Source organism: Bactrocera tryoni, chromosome 1 (assembly GCF_016617805.1).
Source record: "Bactrocera tryoni isolate S06 chromosome 1, CSIRO_BtryS06_freeze2, whole genome shotgun sequence".
Lineage (NCBI taxonomy): Eukaryota > Metazoa > Arthropoda > Insecta > Diptera > Tephritidae > Bactrocera > Bactrocera tryoni.
This window is the reverse complement of record NC_052499.1, coordinates 43,524,443-43,546,059: the sequence shown is the minus strand read 5'-3', so window position 1 is coordinate 43,546,059 and position 21,617 is coordinate 43,524,443. Positions and strand designations below refer to the sequence as shown.

At 33.1% G+C, this 21,617-nt stretch overlaps 1 protein-coding gene across 5 annotated transcripts in view; it reads left to right on the top strand.

The window, feature by feature from the left end:
* The window catches only part of LOC120766984 (sex determination protein fruitless), a 432,626-nt gene extending 419,335 nt beyond the window's left edge, over positions 1 to 13,291 (top strand). For all 5 annotated transcript variants that reach the window (XM_040092783.1, XM_040092784.1, XM_040092788.1 and 2 more), the window contains 2 exons: positions 1,516 to 1,645; positions 8,967 to 13,291. In XM_040092783.1, coding sequence (XP_039948717.1) covers positions 1,516 to 1,645; positions 8,967 to 10,270 — 1,434 coding nt within the window. In that variant the 3' untranslated portion in view covers positions 10,271 to 13,291. The remainder of the gene's footprint in view (positions 1 to 1,515; positions 1,646 to 8,966) is intronic.
* Positions 13,292 to 21,617: the final 8,326 nt, after the last annotated feature.

Below are 21,617 nucleotides of genomic sequence, written 5' to 3'. Positions count from 1 at the left end.
AGCAAAAAATATAGAATAAGTATGAAGCATTTTCTTTGTGAATTTGTACACCGAATGTTACAAAATTATGTAAATAAATGAAATGAAATTTGATAATAATTTGAGTGTTGCCATTTTAGTAGAGAATTTTGTCAAATTAAGGATTAAATTTTATAAAACCAACACAGTTAATCATATCTATATAGACTATATATGTGCGAATATGATATGAAAAACCTTAACAATTAAAATTCAGTTAATTATTATAACTCTACGTTCTCGCTTTAAAAAACTTTCTAGTTTTAACAGTTATGAATTCGAATGTTTTGAAAACTAAATTTAAGTGGGATCGTTTTTGCTACGAACGCCGAATGAGTTAGAAACAGGTTTCTGCGAAAGTTTAGTATTTGTTTTGAACCGTTCTAATATAAATATTTACAGCTGCCAAAGACAAGTTCTGAAATAGATCCATTATGGTCGTCTACAATGAAAAACTTAAGGAAATGTCACACTAAAACCAAATGTTTGAATTATGTACCTATACACTTTCACAAAAAATCATGCTGAAGCTATTTCTAATTCTAAAAGCTTTTAAAAGTTCGTCAGTTCTTTTTGGAATTTGCTTATACTACAAGAGAGTAGATAATTTACCTCCCATATGTCAACCAAACTATCTTAAAACATAAATTTGCTTTACAAGCTTTCAGAGCTTTTTTCTTGAAAACGTCTGTTTATTTATAATAATGTTTGAAATTTATTTATATCTAAAAACCATTGCTGCTATTATCATAATCAGAATACAGCTTTTGAAAGCTTTTTGAAATTTTTATTTTCGAAACGGTTATACTTCGCGAGAGTAGATAATTTACCTACCATATGTCAACCAAACTATCAACATGAAACATAAATTCGAGAGCATAAAGCTTCAAAAGCTTTCAGAGCTTTCTTTAAGAAACCTACTTCTTCCTCATAATAATATTTGAAATTGATATAGATTTAATAAACCAAAATTACTTATTTCCAAGCGCAATTTCTGCCGCTATCATTTTCAAAATAGAGCTTTTGCAAGCTTTCTGAAAACAAATTATCTTAAAACGTTGATTCGATACTATGAAGCTTCTAAAATTCCCCAGCTTTTTCTAGAAATCTAAAAAACCAAAACTACTTATTTCCAAGCGCAGTTTTTGCCACTGTCATGTTCAATTTAGCGCTTCTGAAAACTTTCTGAACTTCTAATTCTAAAGCGCGGTTTTTAAAGAGGAATAATAAAGTTTTAAATATTTAGAGCGGTTTTATTAAATATATTACTGGCAGCGTTTAATTTCAATTTAATTTAACCACTTTATTCAATTCAGAAATCAGTTATACAGTTTTCCACTTCAATTTAAACCCTCACAATTTGAATGGAAATTAGTTTTAATAGTCTGTTCTTAACAGCAGAATTTTAAACTCATATTTTCAAGCATTTTCCATAAAATTCATACAATAATATTAAATTTTTTATATTATCCTAAAAAATCTACAAACCCTGCTCAGCCCGGTGCACTGAAGCTACACTCCGAGGAAATGTCTCAACTATTATCCTCACATGGTCTACAGCAAGAGAGTCGAGAGGATCAGAACGATGGTAAACAGCTACCGCTGGATCAGTCGGATAACATTGATGGTGAGTACAAAAGTGCCGTTTGTGCTTAATTATTTTTGCGTTTCTTTTTTTTTTGTTTTGCTTTTACACACTCTCTCTATATATCTCTCTTGTCAATCGCTCATGCAGTTGAGGCTTTACTGTACTATATAAATATATAAATCAAACTCAACCACTTAGAAAGTTATACCCGCCCTCTTTCAATAAAATAAAATAAATTCCCCCCTTTCTACAACTGACACCTGAACTTACCACAGGCTTCTTTAGTTTGCAAGTGAAAAAATTAAACTATTTTACATAAAATTATTAACGTTCTATTGCAGTTAATAAAGTTAAAAAAAAAATAATAATTAGTATATTAAATATAGCATTGAATGAATGTAAAAAGCCACAAAAACAGTAAAAACAGCGTTTTGTTTAATTTTTCATTTGTAGTAGTTACATAATACTAGTGATTGATTTATTTCCTTTTGCGTTAAATTTTCTGTTTGTTATTAGTTTGTATAGTCAAACCTTTAAACTTTAGTTAGCATTTCATAATATACTACATATATATAATATTGGCATATAGTTTGAAAACAATTTCTCTAATACTAATTATTTTTATGGAAAAAAATTAAATAAATAAATCGATAAACGAAAGTAGATGTGTTGCAAAGAAAAAAAACAATAGAAATTGTTGCAAGAAACAACAATTCAATGTCTATAGAAAGCAGTAAGCAGTAAGAAAGCATTCTTTAAAGAAAACGCTGCATAAAAACCAAAATTCCTTCATTTTTTATTGCTGCTCGCGACCAACTAAGTGCCGTTACAGCGCTACGCTCAAAACATTTTCAAAAAATTTAAAATCTTTTTCAACTGTACAACCATACATGAGTTAAATATTATTGTACAATAAAATTTATTATTTTCTCTAAAATATCCAACGAATTATCGCAAAAATATTTACAAATTACTTTTCACCCTCCGATCAGCGTTTATTTCCCCCTAAAATAAAATTACAAAATTTTAAAAGCCCCCTTATCCCAAAATTTCCTATTTCTATGCTCTGCCACATACTCATACATACTTATAACTTACATGCATACGCACATACATACATATGTACTTTAATTAGCAGACGCGCGCGCGTGGTTTATCTCCAGCTTCCTTTTGTTCCTTAAGCGCACCTTCTTACCTCTAACTCTTTTGTACAGGGTGTGAAGTGTACTTGCCATTTTCTGAACATTTATAAATTTAATACGTTGTCTTGAATTAATTAAAATACTACAATGCTATTTATATATATGTAATGATATTATTTAGAAAACTCGTAACGCTTTTCTCTACTTTACCTTTGCATGTAATAATATTACTTTCTCTTTTGTTTAAAGCAAGTATTTTTTTACAAAATAAAATAAATAAATTATAAAATTCTATATTTTTTTATTGAATAATAAAAATTTTGTGTTATTTTGCCATTTTTGAGTAACACAAAGGCATGGAGTTCGGTCATAGCCGATTATGGTATACACAACACATTTACAACACCGGCACAGTGAGAGAGTTGTGTCATAAAACACTGAAAATTCTACTCAATTAACTATTGGAAAATATATTAAATATTCTTGTACAACTATTACATTCAGGCTAGAACCAAATCCCCGCCAATCAATGTGAATATCCACACTAATCTTGCATGTTCTTCAATAATTCTTTCGCGAAAAAACAGTCCCAATGATCCCAATGATTACCTCTTCCCTGTGGCAAGTATTTCTTAATTTTGTCCGAGATCGAGAGAAAGTCGCTGGAGTCAGATATAGAGCATGCGGTAACTGACAAATCAACTCCAAGTCCAATTCATTACATTTTCCATAGTTTTCTTTGATTTATTTTGATCTATGGCAAGGCGACTGTGAACTCACACTGCACCTAAGTACTTTACAAAGGATTTTATCTTACCCAAATATCAAGAACGGTATGTTCAACACCTTTCTTTGAAATTTTTAGATTATCAGCGAACTCGATAAAGTTCTATTTTCTATCACCCCAATCAATTTGGGACTTTGCGTGTTATTCTCTTACAACAGTCTAATTCGATCACAGAATTCAACAGCTAAAATGCTCATATAACGTTTACGAATTTACCAAAGCACTAACGAATACTTTGCATTTTTTAAGGGAAAAACAATATTTTTTATTTCAAAATTTCAAAACTTATGTCATTATAAATAGCTAAACTCTCAGCATCCAATCATCCAAGAGCTGAGAGCTGTGTTGTGTATACCTTGGTTCAAATTTAAATTAATTTATTAGTAAACTTTATTGCTATGTATTTCAAAAAAAATTTCGTAAAATTACAAAAAAGTAAGAAGCTGTAGAAATAACATTCAATTTAAATAAATTCAACACCTCTCCTACTGATTTTTTTTTCAATTTGAAACAAACCAGATTTTTTCTAAGTGTATATTGCAAAGGCATTGCAAAAATTGCAAAACTGTTAATTTAAACTAATATTATTTAACTTATATAGAATATTTTGCTTTTATTTATCATTCGTACAAATCAAATTTTTAGAACGTATGAATAAATTTAGTTCTTATGCTAGAAGAGTTTGCAACCGGAGTAAAGTTTAGTAGAGCATGTTTGTTTGCATGACCCGCCTTGGCTGCTACACTGTATAAATTAGAGTATACATTACAGATCAGTGCGGCTTGGCTTGTTTTGATCTGCTCGAGTTTTTTTAGCTACAAGTTCAATTCATTTTCTTTAGTAAAGGTTATCACAATCAATATCATTATTATTCCTCTTTTCTGCTTTATGTGAAAAACTATTATTTCTTACTTAAAATTTCTTTAATTATTAAATTACTTTTCACATTGATTATGTGTCTATTTAATTTTAACCACATATATTCCTTCCCTTACATTTAATTTACTTTATACCCACAAATTAAACATTTAGACTCGGGGTAAAGTTCAAATAGGGAAAATCCATAGAAAGTAATGCTTGCAAATAAGCAAATAATAAGCCTTTGTTATCATAATTGTCATAATTGTAAGCAACAGATATTAGCCAATTAAAAATTATAGAATGGATTTAAAACGATTCACAACAAAAAAGATTAAGTCTTGTCATGTTGGTCGTATATATTTTTACTATGTATATGCATATAACTGACCATAATAAAAAGCGTGATCCATTTCGAGGTTCCCTACTGTTTTAAAGAAAAAAACAAAACTTCAATTTCAATGTGGAATGTTTAAGATCCTTCGAAAGAAAAATTATTCTTCACAAGTGTTGTCCGCGGCTACGTCTCAGATGGACCATCCGTTGAGTCCAATTTTTGGCGACTCTTCCAGCATTTCGACTGGTAACTGACGAATGACCCGCAAGATGGCCTGAAACGAAGCAGGAGTGTCCACATAGTTTTTAGAAATATGGGCCGATGATTCCACCGGCACACAAACTACCCCAAAACGTTGTTTTTTCTGGATAAAGTGGCACCTCTTGAATCTTTTCAGATTGCTCTTCGTCCCAAATGTGGTCTATCGAGTCGAATATTGTCTAATAATAAATGCTGGGACTCAAGATGAGTGATGGTGTTGCGAATAGTAAGCTGAGTAGATCGATTATTTTGACGTTCATATTTCTTTACTTTCCAATTCGAGATGAAATGTCGTCATGTCACCGTGCCGCATTTTAAGGAAGTATTTTGCTGACCCGATTATACATATAATATTATAGTATAATATTAGCACTACTTTATGTTTTTATTCTTGAAAAACCAACAAAAAAGAACGCTGCGACTCGTTCCGTTTTAATGTAGTTCCATCTCCAGAGTTTCAGTATTATTATTTTGTAACAACTTGAACCATGTCGGATATGCTTTTACACCACTACGATCATATCTAAGACTAACGAATATCTATACCATTTGAAAAATTAAGTTTCGTTTCAGTGAAAACTTGCTTAAAACGAATACCCTTTATCCAATAGGGTATTGCGATACTAGGAATATAAGAAATAATACCAACGATTTCTTTGTTTTCTGTTATGCAGATTCTCATCGAATTCTATTTAACCAATTAAATACCTATTACTTACCCTCATAATCGATACTGTTTAATTTAATCTTTATAAAATTATCTTTTTTTTGGTTGGAATACTAACAAAGCAAACATTTTGTTGTTAGTCCGCACAAGTATTAGATATTTATGAAATATTTTTCTTATTCCTCTGAGAAACGAAAAGTAGGGTTAGACTTTTTGGTAAATAAAAAACTTACTCCAAAGGAGGCTGGAGAGACAAATCAATAAAGAAACAATAAGAATAACAAAGATATTTGAATATTAAATACGATCGATGTACTTAGTTCGGTTCGTTATAAAAAGCCAATATATTTGTGTGATATATGTAGATTGCTTTGATGATCTATTTCTTATATCAATTATTATTTTTTTTTTTTATTGCTCCCAATTTTTCAAATTACTTACGCAAAATATAAAATTTTTGGAACACTATCTGACACATTATACTTTAAAAAGTGTTGCTTAATTAATAATTACCCTCAAATTCATAAAGGGTATTCACGAAACATAATATTGGTGTAATAATATTAATATTAAAAAAAAAATTAAACAAAATTATTTTAACCTTCCTTTTTCTAACTATTTCATAATATTTTATAAGCAAATATTAAATTTTTCGTAGAAACGACTTCGTGAATACCCTTGCCACCGATATCATTTATATTCTTATTACCTTTGCACAAATGAAAATTAAAGTAAAACAAATATTTTAATTTAATTTTTAGTGTAATAGCTAATACAATTTTTAGTTTACGTAAAAGTATTTTTTATTAACCTTTCATCACAACTCAAATAATTACCTCTTCCTGATTGCGTGTGCTTTTAGTGCGAACGCTCTGAAAATTACGAAACACAATTTTTCACTACAAAAAGAATTACCTTCCAAACTTAAAAATACTCTCCATTAACTAAATTTCGGGGAATTTTAAACCACCGTTAAGTCAAAAAAAGCTGAGACGCACACCTTATGCGCAATAAGTTGTGCTAAAATCATAGTGAAACCAAAAGCTTTGAACTGCAAACAGTAAAACGATTGAATGCGCGAAGTTTCTAATATAAAACTAGATAAGAAAGCATATAAATACCTTTCTCAAAGTAGGGAGTTTTCATACTTCTAGGTTATTACAAAAAGAATATATCTACGGCCATTTTTTACAAACATATGTTTTTAGCAAACTTTAAATAGCTTCCAATAAGAAACTTAGATTATTTCACATAATTTTTACAAAAATATTAAATACATTTTTTAATACTTATTTCAAAAAATGTCCACTCATTTCCACCGGTTATTTAATTTTATGCAAAACAATTATTTCAGTAATTTTCGTTATATATTGAAACCACGTGGTAACCCTGCTCGTCTTATGTCACAATCGGCCTTTACCGTTATAAATAAGTTTACTTTACACACAAACATAGACGCTTCGAGTTGTTTACCAATCGTTACTTTGTTTTGTTACACCTTTCGTTTAGCATTTCCTCTTTGAGTTTGAAGATTTCATTCAAAAGCTTAGTTTTTATATACAATTAGAGCTTTGTTTTATAATAATTTTTGTTATCTGGAAATCACTGCCTAGTTCAAAAAAAAAATTCCAACAATATAAATAAAATAAATTATTAAAAACGAAATACATACATTAAATATATATGAACAAACTTAGCCCGATATATCTGCCTTTACCACACATAATTAATTAGTTAATACAATAATATATAATAGCAATTGTAGTTGATTGTCGTTAATTGCATAAATATTATATACCTTAGTTATTCTAGACTAGAACTCCCTTTACATACACACACGCTTATATGTTTTACCTACCTTATACGCTGGAATCATAAAAAATATACCATAACCTCAATTTGTTTAGAAAAAAATTGAAAGCTTTTGCTTGACCATGGAATATAATTGGGTTGCTATTACAAATCCGCCTTCTTTTTTCTTAATTTTCTATCACTTTTTTGTTGTCTGTTTTGTAGTTCATGTCTATACCCTGAACAGAGTATATATATTAAGGGTGCCACAAAAGTTGTAACTCACAGACGGAAATGTAGGAGACCCTATACGGTATCGGTATAATCATATATATGTATATCGTATATATATTAAATTGATTAGCGTGAGAAGCTGAGTCGATTAAGCGCTGTCCGTCTGTATTTTGTATATATGCGAAGTTTTTGTTGTTCACTTGGCGGTTTCGCCGATCATAACCGATTCAAAACAAGTTCTTGTAAGGCTTTTGCGACAGCACATATACCGATGGTGACCCAGCGCTGGCCCAGCTTCCGTGAAACCCAAATATCTAGTGGTAGAACACAAGAGGATACGGTAGCACCAGACCGCTCCCATTCTACCGATAGCGGTTGTAGGCTGCCTTTTCTTGCGAGCTATCAGCTTTATAATTTCCTGCGATTTCGTCGTGGCCTGGCCATACCAGTCTTATCACAAAAACACTCGATGCTACGAGTATTTATAGCGAGGTTAGGCCCTCTTTGACCAACCCTGAACGTATTTTTAATGAGTTCAAGGCTAGTATCGCCGTTCTGATATCTCAGAGGATGGTCACTTCTCTGAAGGTGACTGCACTCCGGAGCAGTACATCTACTGCTACCTTAATAGTTGTATGTGGGGAGAGAAGGTGCTGCCAAAGTTCGATTTTGATCCAAGTGATCCAGTATGAAGTCAAGCTGTTTAGCCCAAATCTCTGCGAATTCTCTCGATTTGTTTCACCGATTTTGACTGTCATTACTCTTTGATTACAATACATTTCTCTGCCAATACAAAATTTTTCATAACAAAGTACATACAAGTTTCCATATAATATCCGCTTTCTAGGTCCATAGTTGCCAGCTTTTTACAAACATTTATCAGCTTTGATATGATTACACTTTGGATGACGTTTTATCATGAAATCCCTTGAAACGTTTGCGAATTTAGTTGCCTACGCTAGTTGTTGCCCCCACTCCTCTTTGTTTTCGCTATTTGAGTTTGTAGCCGACTACCTTCCCCTATTTAGATTTGTGTTCATTTTGCGCTTTAACCAACTGTTCAATTATATTCCATGCTGAAAGTACAGAACTGTACGAAACTGTAGTCACTTGCCTCTTGCCCACAAGCTAAATATGCTAGTGCAAGCTATTATTCCAAATTATACCCGCGAGTAAGCGCTACCACATCAAATTCCACCAAAACGTTTAATTCAGTCCAACTACCAACCATGAAAACCATGAAAGTGTCTGGTGACCGCATAATTCCCAAACTGTGATTACAGGTGATGATGGTGTTGGTGGCAATGACATGCGCGTCGAAGCAAACCGAAATCATGCCGACATTAGAGCAGACGATGATGTTGGCAATATGAATGATGACGATGAAGAAGACAATGATGACAATGAGGCGGGCGTTGATGATGACACCGAGGACGTGCATCGTCACATTGCCTATCGCCATAACAGACGGCGTGTTATACGTACAACAGACGGCATGCAAGCGCAGCAAACCGTCACCGAGCACATTGATGTTGTTGATGACGAGGGTCACGCGCATGATTTGTGCGGCGATGATGAGGATTACGATTACGACAATGATTGCCATAGCGATTGTGATCACAAGATATTGGACAGCAACTACAATTGTCACTACAAGCGTTGCAGGCAAGAGGCGGCCATGCGCAGCCAGCAACAGCAGTTGTACGAGCAACATCAGCAACACCAGCAAAAGCATTTGCAGGCGCAACACTATCATCAGCAACATGTTGCCGAGATGATGTTGCACGCACGAAACGGTCCGCTGAACGATGTCATTGCGCTGACGACGACGCCGCCGCAGCCCACATTGTCAACACATCGTCACATGCATCCACAAACCGTTATTAATCTTGGCCGCTGTAGTAATGCTCTGGATGCGCTTTGCTCTGCCGAGGCTGCTGCTGCAGCCGCAGTGGCAGCGCTCTCGCCTGCTTCCTCGAATGCGTCGGCAACATCGGCAACATTACAGAAACAGCAGCAACAACAGCAACAATTTGCGTACGCACAGCAACAACATGCTGCTGCAGTCAACTATCAGCAACAACAACAACAACAACACGCGTTAGCAACTGCTGCCAACTTGGCACAGCACCGCCATAGTCACCATCATCAACAGCAGCAGCAGCAACAACAACAACAACACCATTTGCAAAACATCCATACACAAGCGAACAACGCCAACGACAACAACACCACACAATTGCAACTAATTGCCACGAACTCCAACCCATCCAGCGTTGACAACAACAGCGCAAACGCGGCCGCCGCCGCTGCAGCAGCTGCCGCTGCCAATCGTCGTGACCACAATATCGACTACTCCACGCTCTTCGTGCAATTGTCCGGCACGCTGCCCACTTTGTATCGATGCGTCAGCTGCAACAAGATCGTGTCGAATCGTTGGCATCACGCCAATATTCATCGGCCTCAGAGTCATGAGTGTCCTGTCTGCGGGCAAAAGTTTACGCGTCGAGACAATATGAAAGCCCACTGTAAAATAAAACACGCCGACATTAAAGATCGTTTCTTCAGTCATTATGTACATATGTGATCAATTTTTTATCTGGTCAAATAAGCAGTTAAACTATTTATCAAATCCGATTGATGGCACACAAACACCTAACAAAAATTCAACAGGCTCACACACCCCAAAGGACACACAAAGCATAATGAGGCAACATTGATTTGCTCCGACCAAGGCCGCACATTTCGATTTAATTTCATCACGACTGAACTACTCCCTATATAAATACAAGATGTGCGGTTATTAAGGCTGGCGACTTAAAGTAGCATTATCGGTTTCATAAATCTCCATGTATATTATAGGCTTAATTTTGCCTATCTTTAGGCGACAAGTGCAATAAAATGGGCTCTTTTATAGCGGTAGCTCATGAGACTTGATTCATACCTTTAGGCATTATGCTTTGAATTATATATTTTCAATACGCTTAAGTTGTTAGTTAATAAATAGCTATGCAGTTAGACGGAAAATGAGCTTTCCATTCAGCTATTTTTGGGTCAGAAATGTACTACCCATGCTGTCACCAAAAAATATCAAGTTAAATACAAAAATGTCCGAAAGGAAGCATACCTTTAGGCATTTTTCTTTAAAATACCAGAAAATAAGCATATCTTTCGGCGGGTAAGAAATGCACTATCCATGCTGTCTCCAAAAAGTATCAAGTTAAATGCAAAAATTTCGGAAAAGAAGAATACCTTCAGGCATTTTTCTTTGAAATATAAGGAAAGCAGCATATCTTTAGGCATTATTCCTCGAAGTTACCAATTTTTATAGTTCAATAGACATTTATTAAATATTCTTTTTTCTGCCAGATCTAGGCGTTTTCTGAAAAGTGTTCTGTGGGAGGTTGATAGATAATAATATTAAATATCTGCCACTCTTGAGAGAGAAAACAAACAGAAGCTATTCAGATAAAAAATATTCAGTGTTTTCTGAAGGAAAAGAACGCTTTCTCTCGCTTAAGCTTAGCGGAGTGAAGTGTACCCAATTTTCTCAGCAAATTTTAGCCATCCAAGCTTTTTTGCATAAAATATTGATTAACAAATCAATAAGAAATGTTACTTATGTTGGCGATATGAGTTCGGTTGCCTGCCTTAATGAGCACTTCAAAGTTGTGTACACACTAAAACAAGCTATACACAAACTAAATACCGTAGTACATTTCAATATTTTCTTAGCAAGCAAATAAGATATATTTAAATTTTCCTCATAACTATACAAAATGTATTTATTTATTATATATGTAGTTGGAAATCCAAAAAAACAAAAAACACTTCAAGAAACCAAAGAAATCACCAAAAATCCCTACAAATATTATATGTAACATAAAACTACGATGGATTTTCGTGTAATCTGAAAGTAATTAGAAAGAAGTCAGTTTAATTCGTATTAAAACTTCAACGACAAAGCGATTGTAGCAAAACAAAGTACGAGTATTAACCCACCCGAGCAAATTGTGGATTATTTAGTAGACTGTAGTATTGCATATTTACCATTAGTATTTATTTTTACTAAGCGAAAGTGGACACCGAGTTAAAGTGAACATTTATCAAAATATATATTTTTTCTTATTTTAGCTGTTAAATATTTTAAATTTCATGTAGACGCCAATAAACAAACAATTATTACTATTATCTCGCGTGTGACTCATGTTGTCATACAAGTATATTGAGACGAATATGTACCGTTAAGCGCTGATAATCTTTGTAGTATTTTTTTACCATTTCAATACCTTTGAAAAATATTTGAACAAAGCAAAGCAAGTATTATGTAATTTAGTAATTCCAAAACGAAAGCGAAAGCGAACGCGATAAGTTAACACTTCTAGTAGTGAGTCAAGATTAACACTTTAAGTCCTGCCATATTTAGTTTTTAGTAAGTTAATTGCAAATTGACTGTTTAGTTGAATTTATTAATAAAATAAATGTTTTCTGCGTATAAACAAAGAGCTGAATGAATTTCTTTTCGTCGAAATCATGTATGTAGATGTGCGAAAGTGTTGCCACATAATTGATAAAAAAATATGACTTCCTGGGTTTCATATTAATTGTCTGTTGCTTTCTACTAGGAAAATAGCCAACGAGCGCTTGCTATGCTACTTAAACACGGATTAAACTGTTTACACACATTTTTTGTAGGCAGTGTAATGCACAAGCATATTACAGTCTCCTTTTATCATTACTTATCGGTATCACAAGTTCGATCTTACTGTACAAGGTATGTTCAGAAAATAACAGGAATACCATTTCGTGGGTTTGGAGAGCCCAAATGTTATGTTGTTATACATGCTCATGTAGTACGATAATATTTTCAGCTGTATCGATAGTTTACTGTCGAACAGCCTCTACGGTTGGACCTTTTTCATGAGCTTGGCGATTTTCGTTTGCAAAAAGCTCACGCAATACTGCCTCCAAATTTGTATAAATTTTTTTCTTTTTCCAAAAGAGAACCCTAAATGACCGTGTTTTAACGCCATAGATGATATTAACAGCGCATTGCTGAAAGAGCTAAAGGCTGCGCCAAAAATCGAGTTTGAAAAGTGTTTCGACGCTTGGACGTACCGTTAGTATATATGCGTAATATCGAACGGGGATCTATGTTGAAAGCGACAACATTACTGTATGTAGGTGAATGAATAAATATTTTTTTCGAAAAACGAAAATTCCCGTTATTTATTGAACATCCCTCGCGAACCGATTTTTTTTTTTAATTTATCAAGGCAACCGCAGTAAAAAAAAAGGTTTCAACATACGTGTGTAAAGAAATGGACCGATAAAAAGTCATGAAAACATACAATTTTAATATATATCGAACTAACAGTAAATAGTTCTTCCGTTAGACACAAAATAATAATGTTTGTATTTAGATTACTAAAAGAAATATGAGATGCAAATAAAACGTTTATGAATATTAAAAAAATCTACACAAAAATGAGCATATATTTTTCTTATAAACACTCTCGCTCTCTAAGCTTTCGGGTAGCAGAAGTTATGAAGCTAAATAGGCGCTTTCAAAAGCTTTTGGTTTAATTTGAAAGTTATAATTTGAGATATGGCAATATAAAAACATAAATTAAATTAAAAAAAAGAAAAAAACAAATTAAAAAAAAATTAAAGAGTTTTTATTTAATAATTTCACACTAAAAGTCGCACGCAATCGCCACAAGCCACTCTATAATCTGTATTCTTCGCACTCTGTTTCAACTGAGAGGTGTTTCCTAGTCTCCTCTGCTAAGTGTTGAACTCTTTCACAATATTATTTAGAGCATTTCTATGGCATATGTAGCTTTTAGTAAGTTTTGCGTAAGCAACTTAGCCATATGTATGTATATGTAAAATAACACAACAGGTTTTGCGATATCAACAGTTTCTTTTTAAACTTCAATGGGTAAGTGTGAAAACTTTCTGCAGCTTTGTACGATTCTACTTTCGTTTATAACACTGTCTATCAACTAATCAAATAAAAAAACAAAAGGATATGAAATCGAAAATATTATTTTTCAAATACGTATATAAAAAACTTTAAAACATCTAGTAAATATTAAGTGGCCCCAAAAAAACCCAAAAAAAATTAACACCCTCTAGGTAATGTGTATCATAAAGTATAACATACAATTGCTATATATATATGTATATTATTTATTTACTACTTTTGTTCTTCCTCTGACATTTGTGCCCACCGTAGTAACAAATGTGCGAAATATTTATAGAAAAAGATTTTTCTTCAACAAAAAATTTTTATTACAAAATTTCGAAAACAAAAATATGAAAAAACAGGAATTGGCCGACAAATTTGAAAATTGTTTAGCTAACGATGAAAACACTAAAACAACAATAACACAAATTCTCTGTACTATTTAAATATCTAACCTTAAGAACCGAAATAAAATTACCTGTTTTTTGCCCACTTTAGATCTTAAACTTTCTCTCATGCATATGTAAACACACGCACACATACATTTTATACGATTTTTTGCAGCAAGGAGGGGTGTTGAAATAAAAAAAAACTAACTAAATATCAAACTTATGTCACGTATATTTATGTACATACATACATATTTGTACATACAAATGAACTTCTTTAAATCCCTGTCTATTTGTCGCTTGGCAAAACGCTTTCAATAAAAATAAAATTTGAAACGAAAATTAGATCATTTTTAGTGTTTTTATAGACATTGCGTATGAAAACGGCATATAAAAGTATAACGAGCATCAACTAAAGCAAACATATTTTCTACTTTAAAAAATAAGTAGTGAAGAATTAACTATTATGATTTTGAACAAAAAATTAATAAGCAGTAAACATTAAAATAATTGCTAGAAAAAAGTTTAGTTTTTTTAAATTAAATTAAATTATTTTTTTTTATTTTTCATTAAATTTTTTTTTTTAAAAAATAAATTCAAAAAAATAATTTAACTTTTAAAATTTATTTTATTTCATTTTAAAAATAAAAAAAATTCCAACAAAATATTTATTTTCTTTAATTAAAACTATAACGAATATCGAATAAAGCAAACATATTTTCTACTTTAAAAAATAAATAGTGAAGAATAAAAAAATATACATACATATGTATGTATATATTAATTAAAGAAAAATTTAATAAGCAGTTAAAAATATATTTGTGGCAAAAAAATTGTAATTTCTTTAATTAAAACTAAAATTTATTTAAATAATTTCTTCTTATTTTTAAATAAAATTTTTTTCTTGCAATTTTTGTTTTATTTTTTATTTTTTTAATTTTTTTTAAATTTTTTCTATTTATTTCTTTTTTTTAATTTTTTTTTCTAATAATTTTTTTATTAATGTAATTTTAATTTAAAAATAAAAATATTGCAAGAAAAAATTTTTAATTTTTAATTAGCATAATTTTTTTCTATTTAGTTATTTTTTGATTAGTACATTTATAAAATGCTTGTTTTTATAATAAACAAATTAATTGAAATTAAATTGAAATTAAATTATTATTTTTATTTTGTTTTACTTTATTTTTAATACCTATAGATTTTTTTCAATAAAAGTCTATTAGATATTTTTAGCATAAATTTAGGCGATCAAAGTCCTTGTTTTACGCAACTCTGGATAATTCCAATACTTTCTTCGGCAGATTTTTATTAATCCCATATGAGGAGTTGTGAACTAATATAAAAATATTTTATTTTCCCCACACATGCATACATATGTACAATTTATATAATATTTATTATAATAACAAAGCATTTATTCATATTAACCCCCATAAACGATTTTATCACAACCTAAACTTTAAAACCCTTAACTGTAAATACGTTCATACATACGCACATATTACCAACCACTTAAAATAAATAATATTTAACAATAAACTTTTAATACTCGTAGAAGCAGCTAAAGAAAAACATTGCTTAAGTCGCGGTTAACAAGTGAATATTTGTTAAGGTATTGAGAAAAGAGAAAACCAAATACAACAAAGACAAAAAAATTTAAATTATGTATCTAACCAAATTTCCAAAAAAAATTAAAACATGTAAAACTTAAAAGAGATTTACTATAACTCATCTGCTCTCACTGCTTCTGGCAATAGGAAAGCGCGTTACATACAAAAACAATTACACTCCTCCATACACATAAAAATATTTGCACCAAAGGCATACACATCCCATTATTGCACACCATATCATAGCCAACTAAAAATGCAGCACTTAATAAAGAAATATAATCAATTAGAAGAAATATGTATATACTAAGGTTTTGGTAATAAAAACAAGAAAATTAACAAGAGCTCTTCTGTGAGCAAAGTAACAAAGCAACCTTAAATTATGCAAACCTTTTATATTTTAAGCCCCAACAAATGTAAATATTATAAAATATTAAACATGTGGGTATTGATTGGCAACTACATACATACTTATATGCATACATACACACATATACATACATTGTTTTCATTAAAAATATTTTTTAAAAATTTTAATATTTGAAAATTACACCATGCGCACGCGTTATTTACATTTAACTCTACTTTTTCTTATCCTACTTTCATTTCTTTCCCAATGTTTAATATATACTTTATATAGTATATACCCATTAAAACTCATTTAAGTACTTATATGACGATCAGTGATGACAACGACAGCGATTTAGGTAGCTTGCAATATCTTGTCAAAAACAAACCAAGAACCATTAAAGACCAGCGTTTTCATCATTTCAAAGTGTTAAAAATTTTTAATTAAAATTCTCAATAAATATTTACACACAAGAAGAACTTATAAGAAAATTGAGTAGGGTATTTATAGGATTCTTAGTTCTTCTTGAAGGGTTGCATACACTGTTTGTTTTCTATAGCAGAATTTAATTAAATCCACCCTCTTCGAGAAAATTTGACCTTGCTTTAAATATTTTACTGACTTTCTCATAATAAATCGAAAAAATTAGATGTATGTGTATAGAAATATAAATACTCAATTTATATATATACTAAATATTGGAACAAGTTAATCTTATTCTAAAGAAACTAAGAATCTGCAATAATAATGAACCTAAACTTTACATTTTGTACCTCAATATTTACTTACCTGAACCTTAATATGAAAGCTAATCAAGCCTCTATTAAATCACAGGATGAATTATTCAAAAATGAAGCTTTTAACCAGGTCATAATACTAAAATAAAGCTCATAAATTTTATAACTCATTTATTACAAATCAAATTATTAACGAGATTTTACTAATAGAAAGGCAGTATCAATAGATCTCTCTCTCCACAACAGCCTTAAAACTACTTTGTAGATCATAAAGTGAACTTAACGGTATTGTTCGATCGAAAGCTTTAGCTAACTTTTGACTAGAACAGTGAGATTTAACGCTGAAGATTTTGCGCTGAAGTCCATTTTTAAGTAATGTCTACGGAAGTTGTTGTATGGCGTTATTCCGATAAAACTTATATAATACTACAATATTACTGTTCAGTTCATGCATTATAGCCGAGGACTGCCCGAGTTTAACCAAATTTCACAGCTTGACGAAATTATCCTGCTATTTTCACATAATTTAGTAGATCGGTTTTGATATTATTTTTTGTGGCAACCAAATCAAATAATCAACATTATGAAGCCCATCGAATTTCTATGCTTTACAGTTACCAAACAGAAAATTTACTGAACTTCAAGATTTCTCAGCAAACAATAATTCACTCGAAAACCTTTAATACTAAGTCCAAAAATCGATTAATAAAGTAAATATTATGTTTTGCTATCAATGTCACTGTTTCTTTCCAATTTACTCATAATTATATGTAACACATTTCAAAAGGTTCTCATAATAAAAAACTTAATTACTGTTATCATCCATTCCCAAATAACACTTCGACTGTCTTCGATTCGCCAAGCGTTATAGGGTAGTGAATCAAGAAGTTAGCTAGGTGTAGTCAAATATACGAAAAAATTACAATTTTAATTTTTTTGTTAGTAAATTAATCTATTTCATAAAAGAAAAAACATTTGATTATTAATTATTAAGAAATAATAAAATTGACGTGACAGAAATTTTAAACAAAAAAATTTGAATTATTTAATTTTTGTGTTGATGCAGTTCCAATCGAAGCACCTTGCGGTGATCAAAGATTATTTGATCAGGCATTTATTTTACATGTATAAATATATTAATTTCATTGCAATCTATCGAGCGGTTTTCGAGTTACAGATGTGCGGCTATGAAATTTTTAAATTTTCAGAGAATATTTTTTTTTATCTCTTTAAATTAAAACTTTGACTAGCTCTAACGCCACAAACAAACTACAAGATGCGCTCCAAAGTAAACAGGACTTAAAAAAAAAACAGAACAAATGGTTTTTCGGCAAAATCAATTTATTTTATTCAAAATAGTCTCCTTCTGCTTCAATACAGCTTTTTGCATGGTCCAAAAGCATATCGAATGAGTGTTTTAGCTCGTTGGCCGGTATGGCCGCCAGTATCCCGGTGCAAGCCTTTTGAATGGCCTCTACGTCTGCATAACGCTTTCTTTTCATGGGCAAATGCATTTTCCGAAAAGGAAGAAGTCGCACGATGCCATATCAGGTGAATACGGATAGTGGTTAATGGCTAAAATGTGATTTTTGGTCAAATAATCGGTTACAAGCGTCAATCGATGAGAGCAATTTTTGATACAAACCATGCACACACCTTTCGTAAGCACAAATATTTGGTCAAAATGCGATAAATCGATGTTTTGGAGATGTTCAATTCTATTTCCATGAATTTCAGTGATGATTTCGGCTGATTTTTGATGAATTCACGCACAGTTTCGATGGAATTTCCGGTGATCAGGGATTTTGATTGGCCCACATGTTGATCGTCATTTATGTCCTCACGGCCACTTTGAAAACGTTTAATGTTGGCTCTTTGTTCGAAGCTCATTTTCGCACCGATAACACAAACATACTGACACTTAAAACTCAATAACTTCACTTTCAATCAATGAAGTGTCATGAAATTCTCACTGGACAATCGATAAAGATAGCAAATTCTAACGCAACAGTCGACATATAGATGGCGCCACCAGGGGGCGCTAGATTCAAAAAGTTTACTGTTTACTTTGGAACGCTCCTTGTACACCAGTTGTTCAAAGAAACAGGAAGCATTTACATTGCAAGCCAAGACATATCCGTAAGTTCTTAGTATCGCACTTTATGTTTTCTATAAGCAACTTTAATAATTTCAAGTCTTAAGTTTTGAACCTTAATATTAAAAAATGGTATTTTCATTATTGAGAATAATTTGTCACTTTTGTACCATACACAATCTCGGTAGCATTGAAGACAGCGGTTATAGCATCTTAATGAGGTATCCGCATACTGTCGTTTTATCATTTCAGCTCGCTAATTTTGTTATTATTATTGAATGAAATTTTTGTTGTAAGAGAGCAGCGCGCAAAGATAGCGAGCAGCGCATTGGCGAATCGAAGGCACTTATACACACGATATGTACAATAAGTCAGCATTTAAGATTAAATACAAGTAATCGAATATTAATGTAATGTATGTGTGTATAAATGTTCCATTGTATGTATGTATGTATATATGTATGTACATATTATGGCTGTTAATGACGAACCTTAGTCCGAAATTGTGCACATTACCTTTATTGTCGCAAACTATTTGTATATATTCTTTTTGTATCCCGGAATTTTCATCGCTCCTCCAATGCCTTTGACACCTTAACTATTTCACAATTAGTCTCACTCCATCTTAACCTTTACCCCGCTATCTCTTTTGCACTACAATCATTTGTTCTCTTCAAGTTTTCTATAACACACAGTTTCAGTTGTTTATTCGTCTAATTTTAATCTTTCCTTATTTCTCAACGCGTGCGATACTTTATCATTTACGAAATTATTAACCGAACTTCGTTTTTACATATGTATTTGTAAATTCTTATCCTTTGACAAATCCGTATGATGCAAAACAATTTTCGAACCCAAAAATAATATGAAACTATCCAAATTCATTAAAAACAAATTAAAGAAACATTCAAAATTTTATATTGAATAAATTTGCAAACCCCCAAATACCGAACAACGCTGTTGCCCACTACTGTAAATTCCACATTCCAACTGGTTACAGGTTCCAAAGCCTGGCATATGCGTCTAACGTTCGAACGTCTGTCCGGCGGCTGTAACCTGCACCGCTGCAAACTGTGCGGCAAAGTCGTCACCCACATACGCAACCACTATCACGTCCACTTTCCCGGCCGCTTCGAGTGCCCGCTTTGCCGCGCCACCTACACGCGCAGCGACAACCTGCGTACACACTGCAAATTCAAGCATCCGATGTACAATCCCGATACGCGCAAATTCGATAATCTAATGTCGGCCGCGGCCGCGACTGCCGCGGTGGCGGCGCAATCGCCAACGGCCACACAAATCGCGGCCGCATCGCAGGCGGCTATGGCGGCGGCGGCGGCAGCAGCCGCATTCAATGCAGCACAACAGCAGCAGCAACAACAGCAACAGACGCAACAGCAGCGCGAACGTGAACATCAGCAGCAGCAGGCGCAGACGCAGCAGCAGTTGCAACAACATGCGCACAATTTGACACAACAACTGCAACAGCACGCACACAATTTGTCACAACAGCAGCAACAGCAAATGCTCAGCGTGCAGCAGCAACAGCAGCAATATCAAGTGCTGCCACATCAGCAACACAATGCGACAAGTGAATGATATAGCCAGTATTTGGGCTGGAATTATGGCAACATGTTGAACAGCTCATCACCCACAGCGACAGCAACAGCAACAGCTACCGCCGCCGCTGCGGCTGCCGCAGTCACAGCTGCTAGCGCAGCTACAGCAAATCCTTTTCTATGGAATGTCGATGAACTTACGTCAGCGCCACCGCCGCCGCCAGCACCACCGCTCTCCTTGGCGCTGGCGCCGAAGCCACATACTAACACGCAACAAGCACAGCAACATTTATCAAACTATGCGCATGCGCCGACGTCGCAGCTGCCATTCAATTACTATGCGCGCGCCGGCAATCAGCACTATGGTAGCCACACAGCCGCAATGCGTGAACGCAACTTCGATTTCTATAGACGTGGCGAGCAATTCGCTTACGAGCGGCAGCAACAACAATTGGAACGTCGCTTGCAGGTCAGCGAACGCAAAAGTGAACGCAACAATGGCAGCAACAATAGCAGGAATAAACAAAACAACACGCTTGCGCGAGCCGAAGATGATCCAAACGAAGCCATACTGCTAAGTAACGACAGCGATGACGAGAGCATGCCGGGTAATGACAAAATGGCGACGGATTACCACATCGCTGTGCAGAAATATCTCAATTTTGACGAGGCCAACAAAGCGGAAGTAAAAGTAAGTCTCAGCAAGCAGGAACAGAACAAATTGGATGCAAGCGAACTGATAGCAAAAGTGAAAGAGGAAGAAAAGGAAGAGCTGGAAGCGATTAATGAAACAAAACGCCAAAAAGAAGAGAGTAGCAATTGCCAAGAGCAAACGGCCATGAACAATAAGTGCAATAACGACGATGACACACTCACTAACACTAACATAAACACAACATCACCCCGTGCTGAGCCGGCCAATGAAAAGCTTAAGGATGCTACTAGCTGCGAAAATGTTGCGCAGCATGTTGCTCAAGTGGCGCTGGAGTAAACAGTTGATTATTACAAAACTGAACACACATATGCAAACAAAACGTAACTGAAATTGCAAACACACACACATAAACACAAAACACAAGTCATATACAAACACGCATACACATGCAGGTGACCAGTACACTTGCGAGGAAGAAATATGAAACACATTTTAGGTAACTCTTTCAACAAAACCGTTGGTAAGCCAAGTATTATTTGTCAATTCGCAGAAATTTGTGTGTATAT